Genomic DNA, 13492 nt, shown 5'->3' on the forward strand with positions numbered 1-13492 from the left:
GAAGAGGCTACAATTATCCCCTACACTTGTGGGTTATCAGCGTTCTACGGTGTGGATCGACATGCAGTGCTACACGTCAGCGATCCGCGTGCTACGCTCTGATTTGCTGGATTCATAAACACATTTTTTGCGCTACGGTGCGTGGGCTTTCCGTTGGGCTCTGGTGAAAGAAGCCCACCCTTTGGACCTTTGGACCGAACCACGTCTCCTCTAGCCAGGCCCTAGCCAGCAGGCTACATTGCCATGCTCGACCGGAGCCTACTGCATGCATGCACGGGCGGCACACACACATAAAACGGGTCACCGTGACCCCTTGACCCCCGACCGATGGCACAGACGCGTGCACCTGTGTGAAACGTCGCGGCAGGGATATTGATGCAGGGGCACCCCCATTGATGCATGTAGCCTTTGGTTTCCCATGTGTGTGTGCACAGTCCCGATGCCACCAAACGCCGCCCGGTCATTACTTCCACCCGGTGAAACCATTCAAAAAAATTCAAAAAACATGTCGCACTAGGGCTATTTAAGCCATACCTATCGTCTTCCTCTCCCTCCTCATCCATACCCCAACCCCATCCCCTCACATCTACCCCCATCTGCCCTCCTTCTTCCTTCTTCTCCACAAAGTAGAGGGTCCCGAAGCCACCATGCAGTACAACGGCCCGACCTACCGCTACCCCCCCACCGTGCCGGAGAGGCTCTATCAAGCCGGCGTCTATGTAGAGAACACCCTTAGGGTGTGGGCGATCTCAAGGTGGAGGGGCGCAAGGGAGTTCACGCAGTTCTTCCTTTCGTCCGGCTACCGCCACCTCCCCCGTGGCTCTCCAACTATGTTCCATGTTGAGGAGGTCAATCACAATGGCGTTCTGGTTGGGCTCCTCGCTACATTCACCAACCCCTTCGACGCCTTCCACCTCCTCGGCCAAGTGTTTTGGTGTCGGTGTGAGTTTATTGCTTTCACCACCCACAACATCCTCACCGACTTCAACAACATCTTCCCCACCTACAATGACATGCACACCCTCCCGTACCCCGTCGACAACCAAGAGTGAAGGGCGCCCAGAGGAGCGAGGTGGCATTCGCCAAGAGGAGGAGAAGGAGAAGAACCCTGTTTGGTGCCCCCAATCTATCTAGCTATCTATCTACCATTTTAGTATTTTAAGTTGTAAGAGTTTATGTTTGTGTGCTACTATTATTAAGTTGTAAGGCTGTGCTATCTATGTCGTGGAACTATCGGTTGTGCTACTATTTATATTGTTGTTGGGTTTCTTATTTTTATATTTTTGTTGGGTTTCTTATTTTTATATTTTTGTTTCGTGCTATTATTTGTGTGTTGCCTTGTGCTGCTACACCCCATTCACCACGCCACACAAACGGTCTTCACAATGTTGACGAAATCATGAGTCATGACCCACATACTCACAAAGTGTTCCTATCTAGCTAGTTGATATTGGTTAATTGATATATGTGCTTGATGTTCTATCTAGTTGATCTATGTGTTATTAATACAAGGAAGATTCCACTATGGACATGCAACTATATGGGTACCCAATTGTTTTCGCGAAAAGAAAAAAAAATCATATATTGGTGTGCTGCATGTGGGCATGCATGTATCTAGGCCCTGACTATTTAGGGCTACCCTAGCTAGCGAATATTGGTTTGAATTTTACCTCTGACCAATATTTTCAGAGCAAAACAGGAACATTTTGTTGGACCTATGTCAATCGAATTTTAACATGATTATTTCCAAAAATGATTTCTAAGGCTTTCACATATCCCCATTTAATTTGGGTTTCATGGAACCATAGACATGCATAAAAAGAATCAGAACAAATATGTAAAGAAAAAACAAAAAAGTACAATACATACGACCCAACATTTATTCGACAGGAAAATTTGGCTAAAGAAAAAACAAGTAAAGAAGTACATGTTTGTTAAAAGTTTATTTGCCGAAGCAACATTTTATTTTGATTTAGTCGAAGCATTTTTTTTAACATGGGTGCCTCTATGCTATAAAACTGGGCTGGTGCCCCTACGCGGATGGGCTTCTCTCAATTTGGGCCTGGTTATTTTCTCACAGCCCAACATCTATTCAGCAGCAAGATTTGTTGTTTCTGAATTTCGGGGTGTGCACTCTGTTAACTGAAGAATAAGAACAGAGCATGAACACTGAATATTTCTGCTTCGGTTCAGTTATAATAACTTGGCATGGCGCACATATCGCATCCTATGCCCTGATAGACCTAAATGCACCCTCTAATGACGGATGAATAGCAAGTAAAACATAAACAGAGCAATGACACAACAATAAAACCCCCCTGCCATGATATTTGCTTGTTTCTGCAAATTGATCATCTTCATTTGATTTTTCTTGATCTTCTTCAGTTCCTCGGTTAGTTGAGACTCCAAGTGCGGTTCAGCATGGGTAGCATTGTGCGCATAGCTCGCCATCGGCACGACTCTGCCCGCCCCTCGGTCCGAGCTCCCAAAATTCTCCATCTGCGGCACCCCGCCCAAATTGAGCTCCCAGGTTGCGGCCCCGCTCGAATCAACGTAGCCCTCGACCTGAATCCTCTCATCATAATCATCCATCCACTCGAAATGTGTGCATTTCTTCAGGATCTGAAAACAACAACATGAACCCTAAATTCAAAATTTGAGGTGAAAAAACAAAATGTGGAGAAATCAGAGCAAACGGCAGTGTAAGAATGGGCTAAGAACTGTGATCTAACCTTGCCATCCCTTCCTGCCATTGATTTGTTCAAGCACTTCACAAATCCCGCCCAAGATTTCCATTCTCATCAGTCCTGTTGACCCACCGTTTCAGAGGCTCTGGGCGTGGGCATGACGGGCACCTTGTGAGCGGCACTGGACCATACTGACGCCATTTTGAGTGCATGGCGGAGGAGGTGGACATCTGGACTAGGTTGCTGGAGAAGAGGAAGAATGGGGAAAGGGGAAGCAATGGGCGGCGGAGGGCGGACGGGCACGGGTGAACAGGCGGGTCCCGATGGCGGGCGGACGGGCACGGGCGAAGAGGTGGGTCCCGCACTTAACGGACAAGTGGTGGGTCCCGCGCTTACGTGGATAAGTTGTGGGTCCAGCCCATAACAGCTAATGAGGGCATCAGTTCGGCTTAAGGGCCATGTCGTGTGTAGGCTATTTACTCGCTCAAAAGTGTCGCCCCAAAGCCATTCTGTCGAACAACGTCGCACTCCATCCAATTCCCACGAAAGATGTCGCATAGGAGCTATTCACCCAATGAAAAGTGGCTTGCTTTGGATTTTGTGGCTTATGAACCAATAGTCCAATACTCTATTTAGTTACAATTCTTTTTTTATACGATTCTTAAATCCTTTGCTTGTGATTATCCCATATACACAAGCCTGGCCAACAGCCTTGGCAGTTTATATTTTCTTCTTTCATTTTCCTGGCAAGAGTTTTCTATTCTACTCTTCTATTTCACACGTTGTGTTGTCAAGACAGAAATCAAGTTTCTTAAGTAGTTACTGATCAGAGATGCAATCATCACATGCAAAGTTCTCAATTGAAAAGCAAAATGCAATTTCCAGAAAGACAAACAAACGACAATAGAAGATCAAGACAAGCCATCCTTGATACAATCTACAAGTGTGCGTGGTAGTCACAGAATGGTACATATAGAAAGAAAATAACTGAACTAATTTGAGTCAGAACCGCAAAGGAACAACAAAGGAGCACACAGAACATCAATCACAGACCCATCAACTTGAAGAATAACATCAGCCAATTGATCATCAAATAATAATGCAGAAAAGAACCGAGGCGACAAATGTGTGCATTACAAAGGAAACTGGGTTCTTCTACTTTAACATCCGTGTCCGTGGATGTCTTCATCTTCCAGGTTTTTTTTATGTCGCTAATTTACACTGATGACAACTACCCAGCTCTTCCGGAAAGCGGTTTGAAGATCATATACATCGCTAACCAAACTATCACTCAAGAATAAATATGATATTGAGTTCGTCAGGCTTTGCTTACAGAGCAAACAGAAAATTAGTTTGAGAGCTGGAACCTTTCTGTCGGTTTCCTCTTTCGACATCCCTGGACAAAGATTGTCATGATCAAAATAAGCTCAACTTTTACAGAATTTGGTGAGCTGAGTATTTTGGAGGAAGTGACTTACAAAAAGTGCATAGTAGAAGAGTGTGAGGATGGCAAGAGCAAAAAAGCCATACTGAAAAACATTGTACCTGCATATTCAGATGTTCAATAGCAGTATGTATACCTAACTCCGAGATTCTAGTGTCCACAACGATATAGATTCAGCTATTGAATCAACAACTGCAGGTTGATAGTTCTACTGACTTCATGCTAGTTCAAGAATTACTTGTAAAGATACTTAATTCCACGAAGAGACTGCAGCGTGTTGCCAAAGATCTCCTGAGCTGCAGTTGCTTGTGCCTAGTGCGCAAAAGCTGAATTCTTGTAAAGTTGCAGCCTTCAAACATTTCATCGGAACTTACAATAAGACATGGACTACTAAAAGAAGACCTTGGCAACATACCTGATGGAGCAGAGTAGGCTCAGTGCTACGTTAAACAGGAAAGGATTCATCAAGACCCATCTGAAACAAGTTAAATGGTTTTTAGTAATGCCAAAAAAGGACACTGCAAAGAAAAGAGTGTCATGGAACGAATCAAGTACTTCATTGGGTGAATGCTGATGGAAACTAATTTCAGGCAAAGCACCATTTGCCCGGAAATCACCGTGTCGAGGAGATAGAAGCAGAAGAACACAAAAGCAGCAGTCCAAAGCAGGGACTAAAGGCTAGATCATGGTTTTCACTCTGAAAGTCAAGTCCGAGCATGTGGATCATTTCCTGTGGCTCCCAGTGCAACGAGAAGAAGTATGTTCTTATAAGCTATTTTCACTTGTAATCTCTCCATGACAAGGTATACAGCTTCTATTTATCTTTGCATTAAACACCAAATGATGGTTGAAATGATCACTCAACAGTTAACAAAATGAAATTATTTTTTGATGTTGGTAGTGTTGCTATTTATTCAGAATGTTTGGGCAGTTGCGAAGCTGCAATGTTCCCAATACAATCCAGAAGGATATGGAACCATTCCCGCAACCTTCCTTAACTAAAATATGTGCTACGCCATTAACCAAACGCCGCAACCACTGAACCCTAAATTCCTGACAAGTTTTAAGCATCTCCTTCACCCCTTCAATGAGCAGCCATATCGCAGATAATCGCTAAATAGTTAGCAAAGGACCCGACGGGCGAGAAATAATGATTTCCACAAGGTGCACAATGATTTCCAGGAAGTGTCAATTTTTCTTTCAAAGTTGTGACAGATCTTCACAATTTTTTATAATTCAGACGCATTCAGAGTCTCGCAGATGCACTTTCGAGTACCCAGTCACAATGTCACATAATCATGTATAAATCAGAGTAGCAAATTATTCTTTCATCACAGCTCATGTCACATATTTAAGGACATTGCACAGTACATAAATTCAATATTTGTTTCAAACAATTGAAGCACTTGTAGTTCATTCGGTTCACCGAAGACAAGGCCACAGTACCACAGAAAAGCAGAGCATTTCAACAGCAAAAGGACTCCGATGGTGCGCAGAGACCTTGGCCAACCGAAATAAATGTCTGGCTAACATTTGGTGTTACAGGTTTTGCAGAAGAAAACAGCAACAAAAATTGAGAGCATCCTGCTGTCTGTTATTGAGATGGAACAAAGTGGGATTCTAATAAACATAATCAATCAACACAGATGGAATCGACCAGCTTGTCGGTTTCCTCGCTGAGTTCCACGTTTTCAATCTTCAGACGGTGCCGCATCCCAGGGAACTTCTTCCCAGCCGCCGCGTACGTCCGTACCAGCGGCTCAAACACCACCGTCCCCAGATCTTTCTGCACCTTCTTTAGCACCTCGACGAAACTCTCAGCGCCGTCCACGTCTTTCTTCTTCTCAAAGTAGCCCATCAAGGTCTCGGTCACGTCATGTGGCGGCACCCAGATCCTGCCGCTGCTGTGCCCCTTCTTGATTGCACGGTCGGCGCACCAATGGGCATTCTTCAGATCCCCTACCTTGAGATAGTGCTCCATGAAAATCTCCCACGTCTTCGCGTTAAGCCTTCCTCCACGCATCTTGGCACGCTTCTTGAGAGCAATGGCCTTGTCAAGCATACCCTCTGTGACGTATGCTTTCATCAGAGCATTTGCAACCCGGATGTCGTATTTAGGACGTTTCAGGTCAAGCTCCTCTGTTTCCTTATCCTCTGCTTCCTTAACATCAGAATCATTATTAGATGCCTCGGTTGAAGCTTCTTCTTCCAACTTAGAAGTTTCAGTTGTCACAGCATCAGTTGCTTTAGTCTTAGGTGGACGGATGAACCGAGCTTCCCACTCTTTGAAACAGGCCTCAGCAGCAGGCAGATCCTTCAAGTTCGCAAGAACCTGAATCATGTTAAGATAGCTCATGTTTGCCTTCCTAGGATTATTCCGCTTCAGTGACCGCCAAACACGATGAACTTCCACTAAATTTTGTGTTCGCCCATACAGTGTAATGAGGAACTGGTAGGCTTCAAGATCATTGCTAGTGTTGCGCTTCTCTAGCTCCTTAAGAGCGGTTTCTGCCTTCTCAGACAGTCCAGCATCAACGTATATGGAAGCCAGGTTACTGTATGTTGTCCAATCAGGAGCAACACGGCCATCCCTTGTCATCTCTTCGATCACCCTCTCGACCCCTGATATGTCCTGACGAGCTGCAAGTGACCTCATCCAGACATTATAAGTATAGACATCTGGTAGAACATCATCAGCCTTCATGTCCTGGATGATGCTGGGCACCATTTCAGGTTTGTTGACCTTAGTGTATAGTGTCATTAAGCTGTTGTAGGACATGGCAGTGAAAGCAAAGTTGAGCTCCTTCATTTTCTCCATAAGGGACTCAGCCTTCTCAGTCATTAACTCCTTGCAGTAACAGTTGAGAAGAGCGCCATATGTGAGATGTGTTTTAGAAGTTTCTGGGAGGTCCATGAAGTACTTCTCGGCAGCAGCGATGCCTCTGGATTTGGCAACAAGATCCAAGCGGATTGCTTGATCACCGACTGTAGGATTCATGCCTCTTCTAGTCATAACTTCAGTAAGCTGCAGAAATAAACAATAGAAGGGGTAAAGGACCACCACAAGCAGATATGCAACATTCAAAATCATATAATAATCACCAAGTGGGATATACTACTCCCTCCGGTCCATATTAATTGACGCCCACTTAGTACAACTTTAGTATGAAGTTGTACCAAGTGAGCGTCAATTAATATGGATCAGAGGGAGTATATGCATTTTCTGTACTGATTCACTTGGCACACCATCAAAATAATTCAGGGCATAAATCTCAGAAAGAGAGAACTGTTTTAAGCAAAGTTATTCACAAGAACTTGAGCAGTGAAAAGAATTATAGGTGACTTTACTAGTAGTGCTCCAGGTAAACTAAGAATGAAAACACAATGAACGCCCATCAGTGTAAACTCTTCAATGTTCACATAGTAGTAGCATGAATAAGAGGGAGCTAATACTACAACAGCACTTACATACACATTTACAGGCTACTACTAGATTGAGGGGCATTCAGATGAGAGGTTGCCACAGAACTAGAATGTACAACTTGGTAGGCAACTAACCAGCTAGTACGAAGCATTGGAAAAAAACCGTGAAGCAGAAGTACTACAGTCAGATGTCAAGCAGTCATGGTAGCATTTCAAATGTCATGGCATGCATTTAACAGACCATAATGGAACATACATAGTATTATTTCCATAGAGTGGACAACTATTGAGAAAAACAGTCAGCAGGTAACAGAGAATATAAGGCCATGCTTATTTAGAATGGGGCATCCAATAGAAAAAAAAAGGAATGAGACAGTGCCAAGACAAAACCATAAGACTAAGAACCTAACTGTGTAAGAGAAATAGGCAGAGAGAAGCTAAAGGTAATTCATAAAACCACAGATGAAGCGTTATCAATGCAGTGTAGCATACAGATGAACAGGTCAGCTGTAACACAGAAATGACAGGCTTTCAGCAGAAATGGAGTAAATCTATGGACAATTAACTATCTGAACCAACCAAAGTGTGCGATCCAACAGTTGCTGTATCCCAGCAGCCTACACTGCATTCACCTAACCAGAACAGGGCATGACTTGAAAAACAAAACTCATATGTATCCCACACCACTCAGCACTGCATTCCACAACTGAACCACTACTAACAAACCTGTCCTGTTAGCATGAACAACACTGGACAGAGGGAGAACATAAATGGAGGACACCTAGAGGGGCAGTTCCATTTCAATGTTTCAACACTTACCCTTGTTTCACACAGCAATTCGACGGCATCGTTACACTAGCACATGACTAAAAAAAACCCACAACGACCTCCATATCTAGAGAGCAAGCATACAACACGGATAATTATCAAATTAAGCATTCCAGAGGGCCAAACAAGGCGATGATTTTGCGGCCTACGAAGCAAATTTGCAATACAAATCTCGATCTTTGCATGACAAGTAACCCATGGCACACTGCCACACCAGTAAGCAGCACCTCACATGGTGTATTCCCCGCCGTCAGATCTAGTCTGCCGCAACAGCGGAGGGCATCACGGTACAGAGCAGGAACCGAGGCTAGCGACGAGATCGGGAGGGGGGGAGGAGGGGGCCGGACCTTGAGGGCGGGGCGGTAGAGCTCCTGCCGGCGGAGGCGGCGGACGCAGACGGCGACCTCCCACTTGAAGGCGCGCTTGCGGCTGCCGAGGAAGCCGTCCACCTCCTCGCGCACCGCCTGCGGCGTCGACCCCCGCCGGAACAGCCGCCGGTAGAGCGCCTCCTCCACGTACTTCTTCGGCGACCGCCGCGCCAGGTCCTTCGCCCTCGTCGCCGTCGCCGTCGCCATCGCCGCCGCCTCTCCTCGCCGCTCGCCGGGGGTTTCTGAGGGTTTTGGCGGCGCCAGGCGGCCCTCCCCTCCCTCCACTAGCCACCACCATCCGGGCTCGTTGGGCCTGGGCTTCCCTAGCCCGTCACAGCTCCGGGCCCGTTGGGCCTAGCTTCGGGCTCGTTGGGCCGGGAGTGGGCTTCGAGTGGTACAAGAAGAAGGCGTTGGGTTCTCTCGGCGGTGACCCAGGGGCAAAAGGGGAATTTTGGGAGAAAGAAAGGAGCAGCGGGGGGAGAGGAGAGGGAGCGGAGAGGTCGCCGGCGACCGGGGGCGGGGGCGGGGATGAGCCGGAAGGAGGCGGAGGCGGGGGGAGGGGAGGGCTCGTCGTCGCGGGCGGAGGGGGGCGGGGAGCTGGCGGAGGCGCTGGCGCGGCGGCGGCTGTACCGGGAGGTGACGCTGGCGCTGCGGGCCGGGCTGCGCGACGCCGGGGCCGACTTCTCCTTCCTCCGCGCGCGGGGGCTCCGCGGCCTGCTCGGCTTCCTCCGCGCCACCGCCGCCGCGCCCGACGACTCGCAGCAGCAGCTGCTCCTCTTCCGCCACTCCCAGTCCATCCCCGATCTCCAAGGTGATTTCTTTTAGCCACGGTCGATCTCCCCGCCCATTTCGGTGATGCGATCCACCCAACGCTATATAGAGAAGAACACACTGGATACTGGGGCCTGGTGATGGAATCAACGCAACGCAACGCGATGATCAGTGGGTGTTTGGATGGGATCAATGGGGGAAATGCTAACTATCTTATGCCTGTCTCTAGTAGCAATGGCTAAAATTCAGTAACCAGTAGGAGCATTGGGGAACATCTGTTGGAAAGTACACGCGGTTATTTTGTCGGCGCGCTGTTTTGTGGGAGCAGTTTCTTCGAATATGCTGTTCAGTATTAGGTGATAAATGTTCCGACCAGCTCCATCATCTGTCATTCGTGCTATTCAGCCTCATCGGCGCGTGCTATATTAGGCTTTGCTTGTTATAAATGGAAAATTAATCTTGCTGATACGGATGCATGACTGCAAGTGGGTTTTATACCCCACAACCCTCATAATGTTGCAGCTCTCAGCCTCAGCTTGGAATACCATAAATGAACCGCGAATTTTGATACAACCAGGACTGGACTCCCTTGTCTGTAAATCAATTAGTCCGGTGTTGGATTTCTTGGAGTCGAATGATCATTAGGGTCTAATATAGCTCGCCGTGAGATTCCAAAGAAAACTACCAAGTCTTTTTTGTCCCTTACTTGGTTCTTTTAGCGTGTACAGTGTCATCACTCAGTATTATTAAGATACACATTTATTTGGCTGAAATGTATGTGTGCACCTGAGTAAGGAGCGATGTTGACACGTTTATGTTCTGTCACAGTTATTCCAGTTCTCTTTCAGAATTCATTGCATCAACCAAAGGATACCGTTGCGACACTGGATCATATATTTGGAGTCGAACCAACGAAGATTACGAGCCCCTCAACAGATTCCGAAATTGCTCTAGCTCTTCGAGTTTTGGAAGGTTGCTGCCTTTTGTATAGCAGATGCACTGCTCTGGCCCACAAGTACAAGGCTGTGCAGGTATCCGCCGCTCATTTGTTTTTTTTAGCACTATTTGTTCTTGGGTCTTCTTAATGCAGTTAATGACACTTCAGTTGGTGTAGGTACTGCTGAATATATTAGCCAGCCGAGGTCCAACTGAGCAAGGGGTGTGCTTAGATGCTCTCATATCGTTGATGTTGGATTCACCTTCGAATCAGATTGTACGCTTTACCTCCTTCCTGAATCTCTTACGGTTGTCTTCAATTTTGTGTAGAAGAAAGAAGTTCCAAATATAAGCTAGCAGATAGCTCTGGCATGGTTGAAATGCCTAAATCTTTGATGGTTTGTCTTTCAAGATATGTTTTGTTATTCCTGAGTATTAAATTTCATCCCAGAACATGATTAATAGTTGGTGTGAGAAGTCGCCGGTTAAATAAATTATTGGGCTTGGTTGATTCTGGTCACTGCGGTTATTTTTGTTTTTTTAGCTGGTCTGTACCTTATATAGCTGCTTCCTTCTACAGGACTTTGAGGAATACAGTGGACTTGAAAAGGTTGCTGAGCTTTTGAAGGATGTTCAAGTGGAAGAACACATAAGGCAAGTATAAATCCTGAAGTGTTCTTATTTCAACTCTGAATGCTTGCCCAACAATTTGAACCGAAGTTATTGTCCCAGTCCCATGTAAACTGTAGCTACAAGATATGTCATTCATCTGATTGATCTGCCTACATCTCATCCGTAAATTGAAGAATTATGAACAAGCAAGATGTCTAGGTGTCCAAGTCTGGCTTAGTTACCGAAATGTCCACTACAAAGCTACCGTTGAAAAGTATCCGTTGCTGACCTCTACGTGTTCACTATTGTTATATTTTTGGGTGGCTAAGCGTGTACACAGTGAAAGCTTGAGTTGATCCAGTTCATTATTGTTATATTTTTGTGCAGCTTAATATTATGCTTTCCTAGTTTTGAATTTCCAATACAAAGCTCTGTCCACTCCAGCTCCTCCCTACTAGAAATGGTATCAACTGCATATTTGTTTCTCCAATTTGTTTAGTTGTTGCCCGATTGGCTAATTTTTTTCATTTGGCACTTCAATGCAGGTTGAAATGCGGGGAATTCCTACTGTTGCTCATCGGCCATGTTTATGTGAAGGAAAACACTCCCATACATGAACAGATGAGAAACCTACTCGGGGAGCAGTGCGCGTCGCTCATATGGGCAGCGAGCCGGTTTGGATCCACCCTCGACGCGGATCAGAGGCAGATGGCCCTGCAAATACAAGCGAGGAGAGTCGTTGAATCCTTGGAGCCCTACTAGGACAACCACACCAATGTGTTCCTGGCAATGGCTGCCTTGTCGCCGGTCTCAGTTGCATGCTTCATTATTTCCCAGTGAAAAGGGTGTATGTAGCCTTGCATCCTCCATTTTGCCGCTCATCGCAAAGCCTTTTGTCTTTCTTTTTCTGTGCAGAGCGATTCTTGAGTTTGCTGTTTGTGTAAGTTTGTCCGAGAATAAATTGTTTCATCTTTGTTTGTGAAGATGGTCCTATTTAGTTTTATCTGAAGACCATGTAATATATAGAGGAAATGAATTTGGGTTGAAACGGTTGAAACTGCCTTTCTGGTTCCATTTGAAGACCATGGGATGAAGGGAAAGATCTGATACATGAAGCTTCCATATTTCGCAAAAAAGGTCGCTGTGCCATTATCAATTTGGCCAGCATCGTCTACAGCCAAGAATAAAAACATCGTATGTTGCCTTAGCCTGATTGGTTCGACGGAATATAAAATGAGGATTTTTATGATCCTTAGAACTAGGCCTATTTTATTCTGGCATTATGAGGTTTTTTATAATTCTTAGAATGATGCATGCGTGGGTTGTTTGAATATAATGACTGCAATCCATAAAAAAATTCTAAATCAGATTGGATCCAAGATGACAACATGTCATTGTAATCCTATGGTTTTTTTTTTTTGTTCTAGTGAAATGGATCAAAGAAGCGCTAGTTTGCATCACTTCCGTGGATCTGTAACTCCTCCGAAATGCAGAGGACCAATGTGTCGTTTCTTTCCTTCAACATTTTTGAGTAACTAGAATTAGTTATAACTAGAATGTGGGGGGCGGTGGTCGGCTAGGGATTGTGTGGCGGAGAGGGGGGAAGTGGACTGGGTATAAAGGGGGTGGGGGCATGCTGTCAGGCCGACGTGATGGACAGTCTTGGCAGACCCATTTCGCCCCTGTATGTGGATTAGATTTGGGGGAGACCGGAAAATCCGAACATATGCGCTAGGTTTCGAGGAGCCCGCTGGATGGTTGTTTTTGTGTCCGAACATGTCCATGTCCAAGTGGACACACGGGGGCAAAATGGCTATGCCCTTGGAGATGTCATTAACACGGCAACCTCTATGCATGTTCATGTCAATATCACTCAAAAACACGTCAATTTTTCTCCCCTCACAACGTGCACTTTTTGAGTTTTGCTTCGCAAAGGGAAGGCCGGAAGGGTAGGGAGGGGAGGGTGGTAATCTTCACCACATCTTAATGACAACTTCAAATGAGGATTCGTGGCAACTTCTTGTAAATTCGCGTGGTTTTTTCTCTTTATATCGTGATGAATTACACAAGGTATGGAAAATTTTCATGTTCTCCCTTGGCAATTCCTAGCTGACCACATTGTTTACGTTACAATTAGTTGGATAGGGGCGGGGTAGGACAGACATAACCTAGGCCTAACCCGTGATGTTGGTGGAGACTGCGGAGGGGTGGAGGCCGACTTCCTGATCTGACCAGGGGGGCGCAATTTTTTGGCTTGTGGAGGAAGAACGCGTGGGAGGAGGTTTGGTAGTTACGGTTTTGGCACTTGCGTTCGCGGCTGAAAGAAACGTGATGCGTCACAACTCACGGTTGTGTGATGTCGCGCACTAATGATCGTCGCATAGAAGGGGCCTTCAACATGGATAATTTCGGTGGCTCACTTA

General features: G+C 45.9%; 2 protein-coding genes and 1 pseudogene across 2 annotated transcripts; 1 reads left to right on the top strand and 2 right to left on the bottom strand.

Annotated features, from left to right (window-relative positions):
- Positions 1 to 4035: 4035 nt before the first annotated feature.
- Positions 4036 to 4928, bottom strand: LOC123084338 (LIMR family protein Os06g0128200-like; annotated as a pseudogene).
- A 504-nt stretch (positions 4929 to 5432) lies between these two features.
- Positions 5433 to 9020, bottom strand: LOC123088237 (pentatricopeptide repeat-containing protein At1g60770). The gene is made up of 2 exons (XM_044510434.1): positions 8730 to 9020; positions 5433 to 7156 (listed from the first exon to the last, which is right to left on the bottom strand). Exons 1-2 carry the CDS (start codon positions 8955 to 8957, stop codon positions 5765 to 5767), a joined length of 1620 nt encoding a protein of 539 aa, XP_044366369.1. The 5' UTR covers positions 8958 to 9020; the 3' UTR covers positions 5433 to 5764.
- Positions 9021 to 9248: 228 nt separating this feature from the next.
- On the top strand, positions 9249 to 12141 carry LOC123088238 (uncharacterized). The gene is made up of 5 exons (XM_044510435.1): positions 9249 to 9561; positions 10350 to 10552; positions 10636 to 10734; positions 11038 to 11111; positions 11615 to 12141. Exons 1-5 carry the CDS (start codon positions 9279 to 9281, stop codon positions 11829 to 11831), a joined length of 876 nt encoding a protein of 291 aa, XP_044366370.1. The 5' UTR covers positions 9249 to 9278; the 3' UTR covers positions 11832 to 12141.
- The last annotated feature ends 1351 nt before the right edge of the window (positions 12142 to 13492 follow it).

The sequence above is a fragment of the Triticum aestivum genome, chromosome 4A (genome assembly GCF_018294505.1).
Source record: "Triticum aestivum cultivar Chinese Spring chromosome 4A, IWGSC CS RefSeq v2.1, whole genome shotgun sequence".
NCBI classification, from domain to species: domain Eukaryota; kingdom Viridiplantae; phylum Streptophyta; class Magnoliopsida; order Poales; family Poaceae; genus Triticum; species Triticum aestivum.

Bases quoted from the DNA above. Each gene is read 5' to 3' on its own strand.
- LOC123088238 (XM_044510435.1), top strand. From the start codon at position 9,279: ATGAGCCGGAAGGAGGCGGAGGCGGGGGGAGGGGAGGGCTCGTCGTCG. The intron at 10,553-10,635 runs GTATCCGCCGCT...CAGTTGGTGTAG, and splicing joins ACAAGTACAAGGCTGTGCAG to GTACTGCTGAATATATTAGC. The intron at 11,112-11,614 runs GCAAGTATAAAT...ACTTCAATGCAG, and splicing joins CAAGTGGAAGAACACATAAG to GTTGAAATGCGGGGAATTCC.
- LOC123088237 (XM_044510434.1), bottom strand. From the start codon at position 8,957: ATGGCGACGGCGACGGCGACGAGGGCGAAGGACCTGGCGCGGCGGTCG. The intron at 7,157-8,729 runs GTCCGGCCCCCT...TTATTTCTGCAG, and splicing joins TCTACCGCCCCGCCCTCAAG to CTTACTGAAGTTATGACTAG.